General features: G+C 42.0%; 1 protein-coding gene across 2 annotated transcripts; it reads left to right on the forward strand.

Annotated features, from left to right (window-relative positions):
- The first annotated feature begins 8,700 nt into the window (after nt 1-8,700).
- On the forward strand, nt 8,701-22,593 carry RECQL (RecQ like helicase). 2 transcript variants are annotated; one of them, XM_058805617.1, is made up of 15 exons: nt 8,701-8,737; nt 9,954-10,026; nt 11,098-11,295; nt 13,140-13,319; nt 13,829-13,935; nt 14,875-15,073; nt 16,527-16,693; nt 17,074-17,155; nt 18,187-18,335; nt 18,428-18,545; nt 19,174-19,312; nt 20,011-20,102; nt 20,385-20,604; nt 21,661-21,790; nt 22,356-22,593. In XM_058805617.1, the coding sequence occupies exons 2-15, from the start codon at nt 10,011-10,013 to the stop codon at nt 22,542-22,544; spliced, it is 1,986 nt and encodes a 661-aa protein (XP_058661600.1). In that variant the 5' UTR covers nt 8,701-8,737; nt 9,954-10,010; the 3' UTR covers nt 22,545-22,593. The 2 variants fall into 2 exon arrangements, with proteins under 2 accessions (XP_058661600.1, XP_058661601.1); XM_058805618.1 differs by lacking the exon at nt 8,701-8,737 and adding an exon at nt 8,922-8,958.
- Nucleotides 22,594-22,919: the final 326 nt, after the last annotated feature.

The following is a 22,919-nucleotide window of genomic DNA, read 5'->3' on the forward strand; positions in this document are numbered from 1 at the left end:
CTGGGGTAAACCTGTATATAAACCTGTTTTTACAGAGGCAGAACCAAGCCTGATTCCTCTCAGAAGAATATGCTTCTCCATAAGAACTGTGCCATAAGATGCTATGTCTCTGCCACTAGTCAGGGTATAGTTTGAGCCAAGAAGCATCATAGAGAATTTCACAATGGTTTCAGAATATTTTTTTTTTTTTAATTATAGGCTACAGATCTGCCTAGCAATTAAAACTTGTTTTTAGGCTTAAGGAAAAAAAGGCCTTTCAAGGCAGTGATTACTGGAAATGCACTATAGCAATGCCATTCTTTACAATGAGATAATGTAATTAGTGATATTACTTAATAATCATATTTTTGATGGGTCCTTTAAGGGTTAGTCTAGTTTTGCTGCTCATATCTCTTACAACAGGATCTAATAGAAAAGCTCAAGACTGAGATTCTTTTGACCTGATTGTTGCTATTCCTGGACATGAATGAAGGCCTATGGCTAGAGACTATGCTAACTGGTCTGAACACAGAGTAAATAGGTTCTCTAGCACTATAGTGATTGTAACTGCAGTGTGTGTGTGTGTGTATGTGTGTTTGTGTGTGTGTGTGTGTGTGTGTATGAGAAAGGTCTTGGAAAGTGACAAGCGACATTACCAGATATAAAAAAGAAAGCAGGAAGCCAGTAAGAAAGTGTTGGCTGTCCTGGCCAATGTCCAAGTATGGGAAGCATGAACTTAGACTGACCTAACCATTTTCAGATATCTTCTATTCCTAAAAGGGAAGAATTTTTAATGAGAAATTAGGATGGTTTTATGAATGTTTACAGGAAATCACTCCCAAGAGTAACAAGGAGCAAATATATGTTTAAAAAATCCATCAGCAGTAATGGAAGCAAAGTTTAATGATGAGCTGAAAGAAGATATTGACTTACTAAAACTGAAAAAAGAAAGTGACAATAAAAATCTCTGTCTTGTTTTAATTACAGAGGCCATCAGAATATGCTAGAGGCCATAAAGAGGGTAAAGACAGTGATTGGATCCAAAAGAATCACAGAATGAATTTGTTTGGAAACAACCTTTGAGATCAAGTCCAACACCGCCTTGTCATCTAGACCATGGCACAGAATGCCACATCCAGTCCTTTCTTAAACACCTCCAGGGACAGTGACTCCACCACCTCCCTGGGCAGCCCATTCCAATGCCCAGTGACCCTTTCTGTGAGCAATTTATTCTTAGTGTCCAACCTGAACCTCAGCTGGTGCAGCTTGAGTCTGTGTGCTCTTGTCCTGTAGCTCCTGTCTGGGAGAAGAGACCGACCCCCACCTGGCCACAGCCTCCTTTCAGGGGATGCAGAGAGTGGCTGGGTCTCCCCTGAGCCTTTTCTCCAGGCTGAACATCCCCAGCTCCTGCAGCTGCTCCTCCCTGGGCTGGTGTTCCTCACCCTTCACCAGCCTCACTGCCCTTCTCTGGACTCGCTCCAGCATCTCAACATCCCTCCTGAAATGAGGAGTCCAGCCCTGGGCACGGCACTCGAGGTGCAGCCTCACATGCAGAGTACCAGGGACAGTCACTGCCCTGGTCCTGCTGGCCACACTGTTCCTGACACAGGCCAGGGTGCCATGGCCACCTGGGCACGCTGCTGGCTGCTGCTCAGCTGCTGTTAATCAGCACCCCCAGGTCCCCTCCTGCCTGGGCGCTGTCCAGCCACCCTGTCCCCAGCCTGCAGTGCCACCTGGGATTGCTGTGGCCAAAGTACAGGACACGGCACTTGGTCTTGCTGAACCTCGAATCATTGGATTCATTCCATGGATCCAGCCTGTCTGGGGCTTCTGCAGAGCCCTCCTACCCTCCAGCAGATCAACACACACCCCCAGCTCGGTGTTGTCTGTGAATTTCCTAATGGTAGACTCAATCCCCTCATCCCCATCCTCAGTAAAGACACTAAACAGGACTGTGCCCAAAGCTGATCCTTGGGGGACACCAGTAGTGAGTGGTCATCAATGGGATGCAACAAAATTCAGGACCAGAAAAATTATATGAGTATGCAGATCTTTTACAAATGATCTTTCATCATATCTTGCCCAATATTAGAAAGAAAACAGATTCTAAAATAATGCTAAACACTGAAGCATGTTCATATATGCATGCAGTCCTTTTCAGAATGATGTGTTATAGTGCAAGAGCAAGGAGGCTCACTTGAGATTGGTGTGTGTAGTACATTGGCTCTGCCTTCTCCTCACCTTCTGTACTGTGCTGTATCCCACAAAGTTCAATTTCAATGAAGTATAAGTGTCACTGTTGGAATGCACACAAGTAACAGAATACAGAACAATTTCGTATCTGGAATTACATGTAAAACCTGCCCCAAAATCCCCATCTCTGTTCCAGTAAATATCTGATACATTTAAACAATGAATTTTAAAAAGAGACTGGAACCAGGTCTTGCTTCTTCATTGCTTTATTTTTTTTTCACAAGTCTCATTTCAAACCACCTCCCTCACATTTATGAACACTGCTTAAAACCTCTGAGAGGAGCTGAACCTAGGCCAGAAATCTTAGCCAATGTTTCTGAAGTTGGAGGGAGATTCACTTAATAATGTAGGAGCTGTAGGCTCCTCCAAACCTTCTCAAATATCAAATTTGGTAACAGAAAGGCAGCAGATGGAATGTTGTGCATGTTGTGCAAGGCTAGTGTGACTGGAAGGTGATAAGCAAGAAAACAGCAGCTTGGCATTAGGAATATGTTAGGGGGAAGATAAGAAAATGATTTCAGACTTCCAGGGAATATAAACACAGTGTAAAAATATAGGATAGTTGGCTGGGAGCATGATCACTCACTAAGGATGGACAGCAGCTGGCTAAGGGAACGGATAGCAGGGGCTGGGGAAAAGCCCTGCCCTGCTCACAGGGTAGCTGGGCTGGGGGCCAGGAGAGCTCTGTTTCCCCCCTGTGGTGCAGAGACAGGGGCTCTCACCCTCCTTTACAGGCTCCTCTCTCCGAGCAGCCAAAGGAGCTCAAGGGAAAAAGGCCCAAGCACAGCAAAGACCCAGCCCTGCACACAGGGAGGTCCACCCAGCGCAAAGCCAGCTGCAGCACCCTGAAGGTGCCCTGGCCTGGAAGAGCCCTTTGCCCAGAGGGCCCCTCATGTCCCTCTTCAGCTCCGAGCTCGCTCTTGCCTTGCCCTTCCACTCGTGAGCTCGAAGACACTGCTGCTCTTGCCTCGTCGTCCCATGGCTTCTACCAACGGATGACGACACACTCAGCCTGAGAAGCTCCAGACCCTGTGCCTGCAGGGAACCACCACTCAACAGCCCCACAGGGACATCACCAGCCAGCCACCCACAGATCCTTTTGGCTGCCCAAAAGGCTCACACTTCAGCTCCAAGCTGCTGCTGTTACCTTGCTGCTCCACTCCTGAGCTCGAAGCCACCAATACTGAAGCTGGCTCTTGCCTTGCCGTTCCCCTCCTGAGCCCGAAGAGGCCGCTCCTGCAGCTCGCTCTTGCCTCGCTGGCCCACGGCTTCTGCAAACGTCAGCGAGGACACAATCAGGCCTGAGGAGCTCCAGCTGCCAAAGGGAAATGCCAGCCACCAGCCCCACAGCCAGATCCTCACGCCACCAAGCCTTCTTAAACATGGAGTCAGATCCTCGTCTCTTCCCTCATCCTCGGACCCCTGTGAACAATGATCATATAGGGCCTTCCATGTTGGGCAGATCTCCTGAGGCTGACATAAGAATACATTATTTCAAATCCAGCCTCTGTTTCAAGCCTCTTTTCCTTTCCAATTAAATTCATTATTTGTATCTATTTTAATGTACTATTTAATTGTGGAGACTCTACTGGTTACTGCAATATGATTTTCATTGTCAAAACTGAATTAATTTTATAAAATGTGAGGAAAAAATACTGGGAAAAAAGAAAAGCTGCTGGTAAAATGGATGAGGCAAGCTAAATATCCACAGAAGACAGATTTCACTTTTACCTCCATGATGGTTATAAATCTCACTTATGAGATTATTAATAAGGGATGTAATTTGTTGATGGCTTGAGCAAATTAATTAGGAGCAAGTGAACCGATGAGGTGAACAAGGCACCTCTAAAACTAAGCTACGGATCAGTGATAGACTAACCATTTGAATTGCTGTTCCTCTCTGTATGATAAAGAGCAGCTGGCCCTCCCAAGGATCACAAAACCAGATTGGTATCATTTTAAATAATGCCAAATGCTGCAACTCAGAGCAAGATGGATGGAAGGTGCTCCAGTTGTAAAGAAGGAAGTTAAATAGCATTCTTTGCTCATGGATATAACACAGAATTCTATGAGAAGAAGATTTCCCATAAAGAATTACAGGAGAATTATATGGCGAAGGAGAACAGAGCAATTCTGGCCTCTCTACCAGGAGGATCTGGGTCTGTCACTTAGGCCCTAATTCAGGCTCTCCAGAGGTTCTGAGAGTTATGGAATCACAGGTGGCAACGGTCAGTGTCCTACATCCCCCCATCAATAATCAGTGTCCTCTATGCCCCCATCAACTTACATCATTTGTACACTTTGTATTTTCACCTGCACAGGTCAGTGGTTTCAGGAAACAAGTAATAGTCAGTAGGAACCTGTCTATAAAAATGTCACTATTACTCTTTAGATCAATCTAATATATGATTTCTTTGTAACTACTCAGGAGAAAATGAAAAAAAGTGTGTAAGAGTTTGCTTTAGATAAAGGGGAGATAATTTAGATATAAAGTACATAGGGATGGCACCAATCTCCTCAGTTTTGATGTCTGAATTGAAATATTCTTATATACAATTATACCTTTATGATCCTGGGATATGTAAGCCTTAAGGGTGACACTCCCTGAGATAGAAAATAATGTGTCTATTGTATCTTCCAGGCTAAACATTTTTCAAAACTAGAGGGAAAAAAAGTTCTTTAACCTTTACCTGTGTTCACATTTTAAATCTATTCAATTTCATTTCTCTCTCCCTTAAAAGCACTCAAGCTCTGCCATCTTTGCTTAGGATGAAGTGCAGTTGACCTCATTAATAGTGCCAGTTATTTTCCATAGAGTGAAACACAAGTAAGACAGATTATCTTGCCTGTCCTCAGCTGCACTTTGTACTGCAGCTTTTTTCCTCCTTTCAAATGCAAGGTGTGAATGCAAAACAATTGCTGAGTGGGCTGGTTTGTATCCTAACAAAATATAGCGAGTGACAGGGGAGTTTTATGGTATAAAAGGAAAATAAATAGAAGAAACATGCAGTACTTGGAATGGAAGGAGCTATAGAGCAGCAGAGAAAGGAATCCTTTAGGAATTTACCACGTGGACTGTTATGCTGTAAGTATTTAATAATATTTCTGGGAGAAAGAAAATTACATTTCCCCAGAAATTTGCTGGCATCTTATCTTTCCAATTAAATTTTAATAACAAATGGAGTTCCTTCAATATGCTTCAGTTGATTCCATGGACACATGTCATTCCTGTTTTAAATTCCATGTCCTCTAATATGACTTTTAATACATCTACTTATGGGAAATGGAGAGGAACAAGAGTTCAGATCATAAATTTGAGGTATTGTCTCATCATTAACTTCAACGCAGTGACAACAATTGACATCACTGGTAGTGTTGTCCATATTATTCATTATTTCACTCTGAGTGGTTGGGAAAAGGGGATGTTTCCCAATTGACTAATGGCTTAAGTAGCCTCCCTTGCATATATATTTTTCAAGGTTTCTAGAAGTCTTCAGGTTCAGCTGCCAAAAACTGAAACCAAGATGAAATTGTAATCAGCTCCTGTTCCAAGCCTAGCTCCATTTCAATATTTCCTTAGGAAAGCATAAATGAAACAGCAGCAAACAACTGGAAGGAGGAAGATGAAGGACCAGAATCAAAAGTGCCAGCTGTGGGCACCCACTGCAAAAATATTTAGACAAAACCTAGAGGCTACCTCTCAGTTCCTCCAACCTGGTTAAAAATTTTCCTTTTGCCACTGACATATGAGACAGTCCTACAAATTATTGCTATTTCGATTTCCACTGTGTCATTTCGATGGCTGAATATTCAGCCATATCAAATAATTAATCAGTCCTGTTCATATTGATGTGATCGAGTTCAAGCATATCTCTCTTTTCAAACATGTTCTTGGTGTGGTGGCATTTTGAGACTGATAATAAATAAAAATTATACCAATATATAAATATATCAGCAAAACTTCTTCCTTTTTAATACACAATCCCTTGAGGCCGTTCAAGGATTTGTAGCCATGGGGTGGGATGCTGTTATGGATTAAAAAGTGATTAAGTTCTATGCAGAACAGAGGATAAATTGTTCTCTCCTCTGCAACACAGTTTAGAAGTATTAAAGTTCCTTATCAGGGTTTTTAAGAGTATATTTTACACAGCATTTTGCAATACTGAAATAGCTGAGGCAAATGTGCAGATGTCTTTGCGGGACACTCGGCACTTTCAGAAAGCTGTATTGGGTGTTATTCTGTATTTGGGTGTTACTCCAATAATCTCCCAGAGAGCTCTCAGATTCAGCTTCTCACCCTATTAGCCACAAATCTGAATTCATGCATGCATTTGATTTTCTTTTTCAAACCGGCAGGAAAGATGTCACTCAATCAGCAGCTGCTGGAGTAGACAAAGCTCAGAGCAATTCCCCAGGCGGCTATCCCTTTTTTTGCTGTTTCTGCCCCAAATTCTAACATGAACAAAACCATGATACCATTCCAGTGCTTCTAAGAGGTCAGTCACTAATAAAGCAGTGAAATAAAGCTTCAGTAACTCTGAACACACTTCAGTCCTGTAAGGACCTGGTTTAACCTTTGCCTGAATGGTGTGAATATATTCACAATTACTGATCATTGTAAAATAGCCTGTCAGTCTTACTAACACCACTGCAGTCACACTAATATGAAAACAAGCTCAAAGTCATGAGCATCTTCACCACTGGGTTCTGAATTACCTGCACAAATAAACTTTGAACATTTCTTACTGCAAGAAAAATGAAGTCTCTCTTACCTGCTTGAAATTAGTTACAGCTTTTATAACTGGGGAAACTGTCACTAAAAAATGTCTTGTGATGGGAATTCTGCAGCCAGCTTGTAGAGAAACAGAAACCATGATGAGTCTCATCATCAGACTTGAACACAATAAAACTACTGGTGACAAGCAGTATGTCTGAATACATGACTGGTTTTGTAGAAACACTACTTGAGGATAACAGGATAAGGACTGAAGAGAATTTGGAGTCACAACATTTATTTCAATCACACATATATACACCTTCAAGAACAGCAGCCACAGTGTAAGGGACTATTGTCACAATATTCCAGAGGCCATCTGATGGATCAGACTGTGATCATGGGATCTCTGGACACACCCACTTTGTGGATTCACGTTTTTTTACTGCACGGCAGTGCCTAATTGCTTACAGGTTTCATTTGCACAGAGGAAATGCTGATTTCTCCTGGATATTCTATACCCTATTTAGTAAACTGATCAGGGTCAGGGTGCTATTAAGCAATGCAAGACTTATAAAGCCCCAAGCCAAAGGGAAGAACTCCCATTTTCAATGTGCCTTGCTCAGCAAGGTGACACAGACCAAGACAAGTGGTGCTGTTGGGGGGGAAGGGATGCCAAGTAGAGGGACCCTGACATCACCGGAGAACACGGCCTCCAAAACACAGTCTGTGTGCTGCTCTGCAGCCCTAACAGCCAAAACAGTCCTCATCAAACTACTACCCATGTCATTCCATTCTACAGCCGCAAAGTTACCTCCAGTTACTGTTACTTTAAAACCATCAAAATCCTTGAGACCGACAAACAGATTTATTTCTTTTTAGAGCTTGGGCTCGCAGAGAGCTGGATGAGGTGCACAGCTCTAAAACATGGAGCTTATAAAAACTGAGCAGGACGAACAAAAAGGAGCACATCCCAGCAGCCTCCAGCTGGGCTGCAGCACAGTCCTTTAGAGTAATTCCTGCAGAGATCCCGAATCCCCGAGCCCTGGGCCAGGGCACGGAGAGCCAGCGCTCTGCAGTTATGAGTAACTCACTCTTTACAAAGCGTTCTATAAACTGCTTCAAAATAACCTTATCAGCTCTGAGCCTCTGGAGACGTGCTTGTACACAGATAAACATCCTTATACTGCAGCACTGCTGCCCTGGGGCTGCGCTTGGCTCGTGTTTTCTGCAGGGATACCCAAAAAAATTATTAACATTATTTTTAAGAAAGGGGGACTAGGGGTGTGTAGGACAGAGTACGGAACTACACGCGAAAATCTGTGCAGTAACAGCGCAGATCTGTTTCCATGGCCGCGTCCTGCGGCGGTTTATCTCTCTAAGTCAGCGCCAGCCGCTCTCACCGGGCAGGCGGCAGCTCCGGGCCGCCAAGGGCCGGGGACACCGGGGCTCCCCGAGCTGGGGGAGCTTCCCGCATCCCTGCGGGCAATTCCCGCCTGGCGGGGAGCGGGGCGGGCGGGAGAGGCAGGGGTACCGGCACCGGTACCGGCCACGCCTTCCGGAAGCACGCACCCCGCCGCATGACAGCCGCCCGCCCATTGGTCGCGCCGGCCGTCAATCAGCAGCCGGTTTGTACAGCCGCGCGGCAGCGCCGCCCCGCCCACGGCCCGCTGCCGGCGCTGATTGGCGGAGTGGCGGGCGGCGGAAGAGGCGGGGCCTGGCGCGCGCGGCGCTGGTGGGAGCGGGGCCACGGGGCGAGGGGGATGAGGGATAGAAGATAAGGGATAAAAGGTAAGGGATGCGGGGGTGTGGCCGGCGCTAGCCCTCGGGACAGCTGAGCCCAACGCACGGGAGGACACGGCTGCGAGGCGCTGCTCCTGCTCGCCTTGGCGGCCTCACTCCCTTCCTCCATCCATCCATCCATCCTGCCCCGTCCTGCACTGCCGAGCGGGGCCCTCCCTTCCTGCCGTCCATCCGGCTGTCCTGCCCCGTCCCGCAGCCCCGCCGAACAGGTGCTTCAGGCTTGGCAATCGCCGTGCCCGCGGCTGGCGTGAGGGTGAGGGATGCAGGGAATATTGCGCTGTATACGCTCACTGTGTGTATTTGTATAATGTTCAGACTGTACGCCTGTGAATATTCCCGCACTGCAGCAGGTTGCCCAGGAGCTGGTGGAGTCGCCGCCCCTGGAGGTGATTAAGAGGCGTCTGGGTCCGGCCCTGGGTGATGCGGAAGTGTTTTATTCACACATCGTTATTAATATGCATTTCCCCTTCCATTTATAGGAGTGGGAAAATCCTTGTTGAGGTGGAATTAGCTGGTAGTGAGGAATTTTTTCCCCGAAGTATTTATTGTAATGTTGAATTTATTCCCTTTCATCTTTCACTGGACTTTGCTTCCATCCATGTAAGAAATAGTTCAGGATGTAATAACAGAAAATATCAATTTCTTGAGTTTGGTATTATTAAGGTACAATGTGACAAAAACTGTTGTTCTAATAATGACCCGATAAATTCAATTCCATGTTCATTTTACTGATGATTATTCAAAATTCATCCCCTTCTCTAAACCAAACAGCATTTTCATTTCCTCCTACCAGATCCTGTAGGTGTTATGGTGGCTGCCTTTCTAAGGGGCACAATATAATGTGTCCAGACTTTTCTGTAAGATAAGCTTTGAGGAGATCAAAAATGGCACTGAGCACTTGGTGAGTGAGTGGTCTGCCTTAGAGCATTCCTCTTGCAGGGAATGCATGACTTGGTTGAACTTCACTTGGGTTCATTTAGAAGCCTGGTGAGCTGTGGCCTTGGGAATTAGTTGTGAATTTGTGTTTATCCATTTTGCAGGAGGGAAAAAGCAGTTGTCATCTAGTGAGCAAATTAAATTAAACAGTGCTTAAACTGTTACATCAACAGCTCTGGTAATGAAAAATCTTCTGCAGAAAATTTGTTCTAAGTTGAGAAGGTTTACTTATATATTTTAAAATGTATTTATTTCATTTTCTTTTCAGTGACAGTTGCTTGGTTAAATAAGGTCTCCTAAAGATAACATTCTTGAATCTCCAAAGATGACAGCTGTTGCAGGTAATCCATGATTTATATTCCATATGTTCATTTTGCTGTCTCTTAGCTAACAAGACACAATCACCTGATGTTATTTACATTAATTTAATGTATGCATAAAAGAGCCTGTGGGATCTGTGCTACTATACTTAAGATTTGAAGAAAAAATTCTTTGGCTGGATAGCATTTTATGTCTTAGGTGAAACTAAACCAAAATGCCCCATCCCTGGAAGTTCAAGGCATGGTTGGATGGGGCTCTGAGCAACCTGCTCCAGTGGCAGGGGAGCTGGCATGAGATGAGCTTTAAGGTCCCTTCCAACCCAAGCTATTGTAGGATGAAAATCAAGTTTGTCAAGGAAATTACTTGGTTTTCAGTATTTTAAAAATGTGCTTCATATTTTAAGATACTCTTAACTGTTTTCTGCTGAGTAGCAGTGGGCATTTAGGAAGACACTTGTCACCATTTTGTGCTATTTGAAATGAAGATATTTTTTCCATATCACACATTTTTGTTTCCGTAACCATATTACCATATCTGCTGTGGATGGGCCAAAATCTCTTGGGTTTTCTGGGTGTGGGGGAGGAAGTAATTCCTTCTGATGCTCTTCTGGCCTGGCTCTGGAGTACATTCTTGGTTGCAGTTGTGTGTGTTAATTATTCTTTTAGACTCCAGGGACTGGATTCTAGAACACAATCTGCAATTCACACACATGCATGTTGGGATGGAAAGAGGCAATTCCTGCCAAAGAGTCACTTGTGTGACCCAAGCTTTTGGGGAGCATTTGCTTCACTTCTTTCACATGTGAAGGATGGATAAAACATTTTCCCTCTCCACCCAAACCCTGCTGCTCAGCACATCCTCTTGTTCTGTGGAGGAGGGAGATCTTGGTGCATGAATGCTGCTTGTTGCTATTAGCCCTGTTTGCAGCTCCAGAGGAGTTTAACTTGCTGGGGTTAATGTTGCTTCTCACATGTAAATAAAGCCTTTCTTAACAGCTTGATCACTGGCTGGAGTACAAATAACACAATTAAAAGCTGCATCAGCACATGGCTGTGCTCTCTATTGTGCCTTCCCCTTGTCTCTCCCTGCAGTGCTGGAGGAGGTGCTGGTGTCCATTGAGAATGAGCTGCAAGCAGTGGAGATGCAGATCCAGGAGCTTGTGGATAAGCAGCAGGAGCTCCTTCAGAAGAAGATGAGAGTAAAGAATCTGATAAAACAGTCTTCAGGAGACGTGGAGGCAGGTGGAAGTAAAGACACTGAAACCTCAGCTGAGGAATGGAACAAAAAAGGTTTGCAGAGTCAAAGTCTAATATTTTAACAGAAAGGTGAACTAATCCAGTAGGGGAAGATGCACTTATACAGAATTTTGTTTGGATAATGATGTTGTCCTATTTAATTTTAATCAGCTGGCTGACATGCCGGGGTAATGGGGTAATGTTTGCACTTGTCTCACTGGACATTCCTAACCACTAATCGAGTTGTTCTGGGCAGAATTATCTGTTCTGTCAGAATGGCCTATTACAACTGCTTTAATTCTTTGCTTGTTGTAAAGTCACAATTTGATCTGATTTGCTCTTAGAATCCCAGAGTAAATTTTTGTTGCAATACTTGTATACTAAATGCTTATACTGCAATATTTCTCCTTGTTTCTGTTCTAAAACAAATTGCTTTGGAATTTGTCAGGGTTTGATAATGACAAATTTGGACTTAGAGTTGGTTTTTGCTGGTTTTGTGTTTCCTCTTGCTTGATTGGGTAGGACATTGGTAGTGTTTGTGATGGGTTATGTAGCCTCACTGTCTTATCAAATTAATGCAAATTAGATAGGTGCTGACTGTCAAAAATAACCTAGAATACATTATTATTGTAGAATTAGTGCAAGTGGCAAGTGCCTTGTGGTGGTGGGAGGGCTGCTGTGTTCCAAGTTAGGCATTAACTGAAGTCCTGAGTGGTTGTTGCTTCTTGGCCATGTTATGCCTTGCCACATATGACTTAGATATTTTGAATTTTTTTCTCCTTTTTAATTTAATTTACAATTTGTAAAAGCCTATATCTATCATATATATAAGCTTCTTTGGCTTTTTAAAAAATGAAATTAATCTTGTAGTTGAATCCATATTTGTCTGTATTTGGAAGTATTATGCATATGTAAGAATAGTAAGAATATTGATACTTTATCATTGCAAATTATGCTGTTGAACAAATCATCAGCTCAATGCCTAATTCTCACCTCCTGTGCTTTGAAAATTAATGTCTTTGCAGTCAGATGCTGTGAGCATCAACTAAATTTGTTCCCAGTTTAAAGCTCATGGAGGCCAGTGAGAGACTTTTCTTGGCTTCACAGAGCCTTGGATTTTAACTGTGCTCTTTGTAAATTTCTCTGCAATGTCACCTCAAGTTCCAGAATTAATTCTTGCCTTGCACGTGGTGTAACCTGGAGCTCTCACAGTTCTTCTGCATTTTAGTTTTAATAGTACCAAAATTATGTATCAAGAAGCATAATTTAAGTTTTTACAGTATTACATCTTTTAAAAATGCAGTCTTTAGGTCTTTATTGAAGAAAAGAAAAACCTATTATAAGCATGTTGGGGTGGTGATTTTGGGGAAGATTAAACAACTTTTCCCTCTATTTTTTTAATAAATGCTTATTATTGATGGAATATATGGAAAAATGGTATCCCTCCTTCCTTATGGTATTTGTAATTGCTGCATTTGTATGAGGGAAGCATTTGAGTAACTACTGTAGGGCTCAGTGGCTGGATTTATTTATTTTCAGGGTGGGATTCTAATTTCTAGTTATTTTGGACTAATGAGTTAACGTGATCATTAGCACTCTGAAGTTCATCTGTTTTCAGTTTTTCACATTAGTTCACATTCATGTGCAATGAGAGCTTTGGCCTGGAGTTGAATTGTGTTTACAATTTGAGTTTTCAAATATCCACCCTAGAATACGGTGTATCCAGACTCAAGTTGTGGAGCTTTTTCTGCCATTATGAATCCTTAAACACTTTCCCAGATCTAAAATTGTGGCACTGCTAGATTCAGTTGTAAGAAGAAGAGATCATTTACATATTGAATGTTTTAATTTGCTTATGGAATGTGTTTGTTGAGGTTTTTTTTTTTTTCCCTTAACAGATTTTCAATGGTATGAGAAGATAAAAACTGCACTGCAGAGCAAATTTAAACTCCAGAAGTTTAGATCACTGCAGCTTGAAACAGTAAATGCTGCAATGGCAGGGAAGGATATATTCCTTGTCATGCCCACAGGTGGTGGGAAGAGCCTTTGTTACCAGTTACCAGCTGTCTGTTCTGATGGTATGTAAGGAAAAAAAAAGGACATAATATAAAGAAATAGATTTATTTTCTCCCTTTTACAGTTGTTTGGAGAACGAACATTATTTGGTGTGGGTTTTGTTTGGTCGGTTTATTTTTAATAACTCTTTCAGTTGCATTGGAAGTTGACTTATTTACAAAGGGCAAATTTACCACTCCCTGTCACTGCTCAGTTCTGTGGCAAATCAGCACCTCATGACACAGATATGCAGCTTTTTTTTTTGTATATTTTCATACTCTTATCTGTTAGAGCTAAGTTGTGTTTGTGCTCTAGACCCTAAGAGGAGGTGTGTGTTGTGGGCATTTAATAAGAATTACCCCTGTGTGATCTGGCACTCACTTTTCAGCTGTCTAGGAGGGGAATCCCCTGCTGTGTATGAAGCTTGAGCTTACATTTGGCAGTTTCTTCAGAGCAGGGCTGATGCATCAGTATAAAGAATTAAGAGGAGATATTTGTGACATCTGAACTGCACAATGGTTGATTGTTACAGGTTTCACGCTGGTGATATGTCCTTTGATATCTCTCATGGAAGATCAGCTCATGGTTTTGGAACAGCTTGGTATCTCTGCAGCTTTGTTAAATGCCTCAAGCAGCAAGGTGTGTATAAGTTCTGTGTTTTGTGGTGAATGTGCTGGTGTCTCCCCTCTGTGTAGTTACTTGTGAATATTGAATGGATGAGGCAGATTTATCAGCTCATGCTGTTCTAGCAACAGTATCTGGCCAGGAGTGTGCTGTGATGTGGGAAAGGTGGTTAAATATCTTGTGTTCATGTTTTAGTGACAACAACACATGGGAACCAGCGCCATGTGTGGAATAAATAGATTTCTTGGGGCTGTTTAGAGGGTGTGAAGTGCCTTTGGCTGATGTGAGTTGTAGATTTTTACTCAGTTTCTAGACTTGGAGTAGGTGATTTTTGTCTTCTTTTACCATGTTGAGCAGTGCAGGCTTATACCTATAATTATTTATCTCTTACTATAGGGTGGTGAGCTGTTTGATCCAGAGGCCCAGAAGCAACTCATTTCCCAGTCTCTTACTAGACAGTTGCCTTTTTACAGTTAATTTCCTGACTAGCAGGAGGCTGTGATCATTAACTTGCACATGACACTTGATTTGATAAGTGTCTGGCTTGATCCAATGTGCCAGACTTGAAGCCTTCTTTGATGCAGAGAGCTCTGAAAACTCAGTAATAAAAACTACTCTGGTGTGCAAGGAATTATTTTACACTTTTAATATCACAGGGATGTTTGTTACATCACAATTTATTGGGGAAATATTGATACCACCCAATGGAGCAAAGACCTATTCAACACTTTGCTTCTTCGAAGTTCCAGCACAGATTTTCTAAGTACTAAAACAACCATTTCATATGCAGTGATCTTCTACAAAGGCTCATAGTGGTCCGTGCTGTGGAACACTTTATCAGTCTCTGTTAATTACACCTTATGAGTTGCTCATCACCTCCTAAGAGCCTTAGCACTAAGCACTCCAGTGTGTTCTCCCAGTTTGTTACCCCTGCTGTCTGGTTTTTTTGAACAGGAACACGTGAAGTGGGTGCACACAGAAATGCTGAAGAAGAATTCCCAGCTGAAGCTCATTTATGTGACCCCAGAGAAGATTGCAAAGAGCAAAATGTTCATGTCCAAGCTGGAGAAGGCTTACCAGGCTGGGTGCCTGGCTCGCATCGCCGTGGATGAGGTGCACTGCTGCAGTCAGTGGGGCCACGACTTCAGGCCTGGTATGCTGCTCAGAAATCCCTCTGCAGGGCTGCTCAGGCAGCAGGCAGGCAGTCATGAGTTGGGCCTGAAATAAGGCCTCAGAAATCCCTCTGCAGGGCTGCTCAGGCAGCAGGCAGGCAGTCATGAGTTGGGCCTGAAATAAGGCCAGCTGCTTCCTTCCTGTGTCAAGTGAATTCTTAATATATGACATGTACCTGTCTTAGCTCAAGGACTTTAATTTACAAATCATGCAGGAGTTAAGGTCATGCAAATGACGATTTCAACATAGATTTTGCTGTCAGTATTCTGAAAAATTACTTATTCTGCTTTTTTTAATTGGAGCTTTATAAAATCAAAGCTTTCTTATGGCATCTTTAATATGGATTATAGTTACTTTAATCTGCTATATGAAAGTGTCATTCTGTACACCACTCCCTGGCCCTTCTGATGAAAGAGGTACAGCATTTTGTAAATTAACGAGATATATTTTAATCATCTCTAAAGCAAGTGGAAGCAAATTCCCGTCGCTTACAGGGAAAGAAAGTGTGCTTCAGTCTTTTTCCTCTTGGAGACTGTACAATATTGTGGCTTCCTCTTAGCAGTTTTGCTAAGAAGTGGTGCCTGAGCCAAGAGCCAGGCTGGTTCAACAGGCAGTGTGGAATTTGGATGTGTACCTCTGGCTGCACTTCTGTTCAAAGGCAGCAGGTGATTGTCAGTACTGAACCTTTAAATTTTTTTCTTGTTACACTCTGCTCTATGTATCCAAATTCCACATTGCTTGTTTATTAGAAAAGCTCTATTTACTCAAAAGCTCTTTGTAAAAACAAACCTGCAAAATAACCTGAATGTTGGTTAATACAATGCCACACATATTTTTCTAAGTTTTGAAGAATTTCTACTTCCATTCATTTTTGCCGTCTGAATTGTGGTGGATAATTGCAGCCTTTCAGTACCTGGAGAGAGCCTCAAAGGAAACTGGAGAGGGAATTTTTACAAGAGCTTGGAGTGACAGGACAAAGGGGAATGGCTTCAAACTGAGGGTAGGATTAGACTGGGTATTAGGAAGAACTGTGAGGGTGGTGAGGCACTGGCACAGGCTGCCCAGAGAAGCTATGGATGCCTCATCCCTGGGGGTGTCCAAGGCCAGGTTGGATGGGGCTTTGAGCAACCTGGGATAGTGAAAAATCTCCCCTCTTATGGCAGGGGGTTGGAACAAGATTGTCTTTAAGGTGTCTTCTAACCCAAATGATTCTGTGATAGAGTCTTTAAAACTCAATTAGAAGACATGTTTTGCCAAGTGCAGCCTGCTTGTTACTTCCTTTGGATGTATAAATTAGTTCTGTAGTAGATTAGCAGTAATAACATTTATTGCAGTATTACCCCATTGAATAATGTCTACAAGAATGCCTTTTTTAAGTTTGCATTTGTGGTAGGAGAAATCTTTTTCTCTCCCCTTTTTCTTTTCTTGCTTAGACTACAAGTCTCTTGGTATCCTGAAAAGACAGTTTCCCAATACTCCCTTGATTGGATTGACAGCAACAGCTACCAATCATGTTTTAAAGGATGCTCAGAGCATTTTGCACGTTCAGAAGTGCATTACCTTTACTGCTTCCTTCAACAGGCCCAACCTTTACTATGAGGTAGGTCTTGCTACCTGGTTTGTGCTGTTGTGCTGTCTCCTGCAGGGAGAGGGGCAGGCAGCAGGCTCAGACTGCTTCAACCTGTTGGAAAATATGTCTTATGATGGCAGAAAGGTTGTGAATTATTCTGTTATGCTGTATTTTCACTTTGGCCACGGGTTTGTTTATTGTTCTTGGTGGGGAAAGCTTGCAGCTTTGTCTTGGGGTTTATTTTTCAATGGACTTTTGAGTTGTAATCTGACTGTTCATAAAAAGAATATGGTAATTCTTTTTAAAAGGTTGGAATAGTTGTGTTTATTATACTGGGGAAAGTAAAATAAAGTTGTTTGGCAGACTGTTTGCCCACTTGAACTCTGACATGTGCTTAATGTATTTTTGAGGTTCGGCATAAGCCTTCAAATAATGAAGATTTCATAGAGGATATAGTTAAGACCATTAATGGAAGGTACAAAGGACTGTCAGGTAAAAATGTCTCAAAAGACACATTATCTTCTTAACCTTCATCACTGCAGGGAGGTTGGGATGTTTTCAAATGATCTTGAAGCATGTAGAGAAATTCTGGATGTTTAATGTATGATGAAGGCAGAATTAGAATAAATGAAATGTAGTAAGATCCATACCTTGAATAATTTTTTCATTCATTAGTGTTTAAATGTCTTTACAGTTTACTTGTATCCTCTGAAGTATTAAACTGGAATGTTGATGTCTATAGAACAATGGTTACATAGGTAATAATAGGAAGGTTTAAGATTGTAAATGCAAGGCTCAGAAAAGGTGATCTCTGTGTTCTTAAATCATTCATTGTTTGCTATCCATGTGTCAAGATACTTGCAATCTTTAACATGTTCTTTCATATTTAATCAGAAGAATCATTTGTTACTCAGTGCCCAGTTATGGGGTGAATTGCAGATAAAAGCAGAGCTGTAGAAGTTGAATTTGTGCAGTCAGTAAACTCTGTAGTGGAAATAAAGAGACATCTTGCCAAGGCAGCAGAACCCAGGTTCTGGAGCAGCAGTCTGTCCCTGTCTCTGCTTGGAGCTCTGTGGCTGGGAGGAGCCAGCTCCCTGAGCACAAATTGTGCTAAAATGATTCAAAATCACATGGCTTTGTGTGTGATCCCTTACTTAGCCCAGCCTGACTAATGACAAAAGGCAGATTGAACTGAAACCTCAGGTGAGATGCCATAGATGTCATAAGGCATAGCCCCTTTAAAAAGCTTTAATAAACATTGTCCTCCTTGAGCATTTACAGAATGCTTCCATGGTTCTATGGATTGGCACCTGTATTTCCTCTTTAGCCTTCAGGTCCAAGCTGATAAGTGAATTTTCCTTCATAAATACCAATACTATGGACTAAATAGGCACAAAAACCGTAAAATGCTTTTTAATTATTTATTCCATAAGCTAATACAACTTTCACAATTGTTTTTAACTACTGGGGAATGTTTGGCCTTTTTAGGGCATTAAAATGAGGCCTCTTTCACTTTTGTGCAGGAATTGTTTACTGCTTTTCTCAGAAGGATTCTGAGCAAGTTACTGTGAGTTTACAGAAACTGGGAATCAAGGCAGGGACTTACCATGCAAACATGGATCCTAAATATAAAACCAAAGTGCATAAAGGATGGGCAACAAATCAAATCCAGGTTAAGTAAATACTTTACATGGACTTATGTCTTATTTAAACAAATTGTGATTTGGTAGCTTGATGATTTCTCAATCCTTTTCTTTTCCACAGGTGGTAGTGGCAACTGTTGCTTTTGGCATGGGAATTGATAAACCTGATGTGAGGTTTGTAATCCATCACTCTATGAGCAAGTCCATGGAAAACTACTACCAAGAGAGTGGACGTGCAGGTACTGCAGGAAGTGGCTTTTGCCAAGTTACCATTGACATCCATGACACCAGCAAAACTGCCCTTCAGTTTTCCAGGCAGTTGTGCAAAGTCTCTTGCCTTTGAGACAGTTTTCAAAGGATGTAATCAAACTGCCTCCATAAAGAGGCTTTAAATATAAACTGAATTCATGACCAGGCCTCTACTGCAGTGTAACAAAGAATAACTGGCTATCTAGCATCTTTTTAAATACCTGATTTTCTATCAAATCTGTGGCTTACCAGGATAACATGACACAGATTTGATATACAATTTTAATTTTTTTATTTTGTACAGTATCTGGGATGTGTGATTTGCTCAGATTGCTTCTAGATTGTTTAATCATTGCATGAATTTCAGAAATACAAGTAGGATGGGGAGTCTGGAGCAGGGAATTCTAAGGATTGATCAATGTTTAGCAGTATTAAATACCTGTTATGGCCAAACTCCACCCCCAAAAACATTTTGCAGTGTTTTGGGATTCTTTGATCTTGTTAATCTCATTACTTTTTTAAAGACAGATATGAGTCTATGTGGAGAAGAGTTTATCCAAGAACTTGAGGGGCATTTGGTTGAGATTTTAATTACCTGTTCATTTTAATGCATTGCAGGTAGAGATGACCAAAAAGCTGACTGCATTTTGTATTATGGGTTTGGAGATATATTCAGAATCAGCTCAATGGTGGTGATGGAAAATGTTGGCCAAGAGAAGCTGTATGATATGGTATCTTATTGCCAAAATATGAGCAAGTAAGTTACTGTGGTGGCTTGGTTGCTTAGTTTTTAAATGGGCTAATTTTTTAGGGGGGTTTTAGGGGGCGTTTGGAAAACAAAACCAAAACAAAAGAAAAAACCTGAAAACCAAAATGAACCCATCACCAAAAAAAAACACCCACAAAAACAGGAGCAAGCTAGCCAGCTTCAGGATACAATTCTGGAAGTGGTTGTGTTGAGGTGAAGTATCTGTCAACAAACACTGTTTGGATTTCAGATCCCAGTCAGAGGAAATATTGAAGTTTTGTGGTTTTGGCTCTGAGTTACAGTGTTTAATGGCCACATAGGAATCCAGGTGTGTTTGCTGCTTCACCTGCTTCACTGTGATATTTGGAATATTCATGGAAAATGTGTATCTGTGATCAAAACTGGTGCAACCCAGTAAAGCCTTTTGTGGCCTCAGTGTAACCATGAGTTCATATTCTTACCATTTTTCATTCTCTTGAAGCTGCAGATTGTACTCTTGTGCTTCAACCAAACTGCCTACACCAGTATTGGCATAGCTGATAGGGAATACTGGTGTTGCTGCATTTGTTCTCTGATTTTTCCTCTGATAATTCTTTGTGCTTGTTCTGAGATCTGAGCTGTCCCTTGGACCTTTTTTGCCATTTCATGCTGTATAAGGCAGGTGTGACAAACCCACCTGGGATCCACAGCCCCTCTCTGCTCCTCAGGTGTCGCCGGGTGCTCATAGCCCACCACTTTGATGAAGTGTGGGATTCTGCCAACTGCAACAGAATGTGTGATAACTGCTGCAGAGAGAATGGTAGGTAAAGGACAGGGAACCTGGGAAAAGGTGATTTAAACAAATACCTGGTGTAGAAAAACTCTGAACAAATTTTGTGACCTATGCTTGTATTACTGTTTTTAAGGTGCAGAGTTTGTTATGAATATCAGTTTTTGGTGGCCTACTGTTACCAAGTTAGTTTAAAAGCAAAACAAAAAAAAGCCTTGCTATTATATAGCACAAAGATATGTATTTATAGCTACATATAACAATATGTGTAACTACATTTCTGTTTAAATGTTCCTTCACTTTTACTCGCAGCATGTGAGAAGCTGGATGTAACAGGATACTGCAGGGATCTAATAAAGATCCTTGAGCATGCTGACAGCATGAATGAGAAACTCACCCCACTAAAATTAATCGATGCCTGGTCTGGGAAAGGTGTGTCCAAATTCAGGGTGCCTGAAGTTACTCCACCCAAGCACCCTCGAGAGGAGCTGGAGAGAATTATTGCTCATTTTCTGCTGCAGCAGTATCTGAAGTACGTAAGATAACTATTTTGTTTGTTTTGGTTTTTTTAACATTTAGTAGTCATTTTCCTTGCTCTCTTGTTACTTCTGTATAACATTAATGGATACATTCTGTACTCTTGTTTTCATTTCAGATGCATAAAATTTATTCTTAAAAACCCTTCACGCATTGCTATATTTCCATTTCTAAAGTCAGAGGAACAGTTGAAATGCTGCATCTCGTGTAGTTTTAAAAAGCTGAGGGTCTTCTGTATTCAAGTAGAATGTTTAAATCTGCAGCAGGATTAATTTTGGAGAAGTCTGCAGTTCATACAGCTGTCCTTCACATTCCATGCATAAGGAGAGCAAATGGGGTTGTGCACACGATGTCTAAGTCAGGAAAGACTGGCTAATGTGGGAGGTGGTACTCAGAAATTTTAAGAAAGCATAGTGGAACTAATACCAGTGCGGCCTTTGTAAGAAGTCCATGTGCTATGTGTTGTGTCTTCTCATATAATTTCTAAGTTTAAGAATACCTACAAATATCTAATTCCTTTGTTTTGACTTAATTTTTCTTTGCATCTCTCGGTACAGTTTTTTAAATATTATTAATAGGGTGAGCTGATGACTTAAATCTTTCTTGCTAAATCTCATTTTCTTCTATGTGTTTTAAGAGATTGCCAAGTGTGCATCTGAGTGGTTTTGTGTGTGTCAAGGTCCACAAACTGAATTATATAAAGTAATTGTTGAGTGTATTGGAGTAGCTCTAAGTCACCTGACTGTCTACTTGAATAGATAAAGCAGAATGAGGCTGCTCTCTGGAGCATCCATCAGAAGGGTTAATGTGTCTCTGTCCTTATGGAAAGAGCTGTTGAGAAGGGCAATGGTGGAGTCACCTTTCCTGGGTCTGTTCACACATGTGGATGTGGCACCTGAGGACATGGTTTAGTGACAGTGCTGGGTTGCTGGTTGGACTTGATGATTTTGGAGGTCTTTTCTCACCTTAATGATTCTGTGATTTTTTTCCCCTTGCATATTCTGGCTTCCATCTCCAGCCTTCCCCTGTAACAGTGATTTCATCCATGCAGGGAGGATTTCAGCTTCACAGCCTTTGCCACAATATCCTACCTGAAGGTGGGACCCAAAGCCCGGCTGCTGAAAAACGAGGGACATGTCATCACCATGGAGGGGATAACAAACAGCAAAAGTGGTTCCAAGGTATTTACATCTGTTCTGATTTGCCATATAGGTATCTTCTCCATTAGAGCTTAATTTAATCATTTGGTATCTGCTCAAAACATGTTTTGTAGTAATGCAGTCATTCTATCCTCCTCAAATTGCATTTCAGTTACTAGTGCAAACAACACACTTTCAAACAATGTCAGAAGCAAAAATGCAGAAAAAACCCCAGTATAGTCTCTATGCTTAACCTAACACACCCTTTTCATTTTGATGAGTTCCTGGCAATATTTTGACATAATTATTTCATTTTTAAAGGCATTGAAAATTGATCTTAGCTTTTATGGTCAGTGAAATGTCAATATCACCAATATTCTAATTGTAGGCACTTGCCAGTCTCCTACCACAGAATTTCAAGATTCAACATCCAGAAGTGTTTGGAATGTGATGGAGCGCATGTATATGTGCATGTATGTGTGTATACATGTATGTGTGTACATCTTAAATATCATAACCTCATAAATATCTTCTCTCTTGTGTGGGAACATGAAAAAAAAGGAAAGCAATGCTACAATTTTAATTGAACTCTCGTTAAATCTTTCAGGTGAAACCATCTCAATCTTCAAATTCAAAAGGAAGCAGAGAAAATGCCCAGGCTGGATCAAAGACTATCCAAGATTCAGGGCTGAAGAAATCACAGGAACATAAACGGCCCAGCTGTAGTCCTAACTTAAAAGCAAAGAAGCCTAAGCTTCAGGAAGGTGCACATGACCAACCAGTAGTTATTGACTGAGCGTCAAAGACTACATTTAGGATCTAATCATGGTTGCTGCTCCATGGACAATGCAATATATTTTTATACTCTATCTGTTGGAGCTCAGTTGTGTTTGTGGTCTGGACTCTAAGAGGTGAAGTGCCAAAGGCAGGAGTGGCCCTGTGGCACAGCCCTTCTGCAAGCTGCCCCTGGCAAGGGCCTGGGAGCACTAGTTCCTGTTGCCTGGCTAAAGGAGCCTCCCCAGCCCTCCTTACAGGGACCGGGGCAGGGCTTCTCCTGGGGACAAAGGGTGCTGCCAAGGTCCTGACACATGCCCTGAGTACAGGGCCTGCATGCTGGCAGCTCACCAGCACGACTGCCAGTGTGGGTGCACGCCCTGGCTACAGGCGGCTC

This window comes from Ammospiza caudacuta, chromosome 5, assembly GCF_027887145.1.
Source record: "Ammospiza caudacuta isolate bAmmCau1 chromosome 5, bAmmCau1.pri, whole genome shotgun sequence".
NCBI classification, from domain to species: Eukaryota; Metazoa; Chordata; class Aves; order Passeriformes; family Passerellidae; genus Ammospiza; species Ammospiza caudacuta.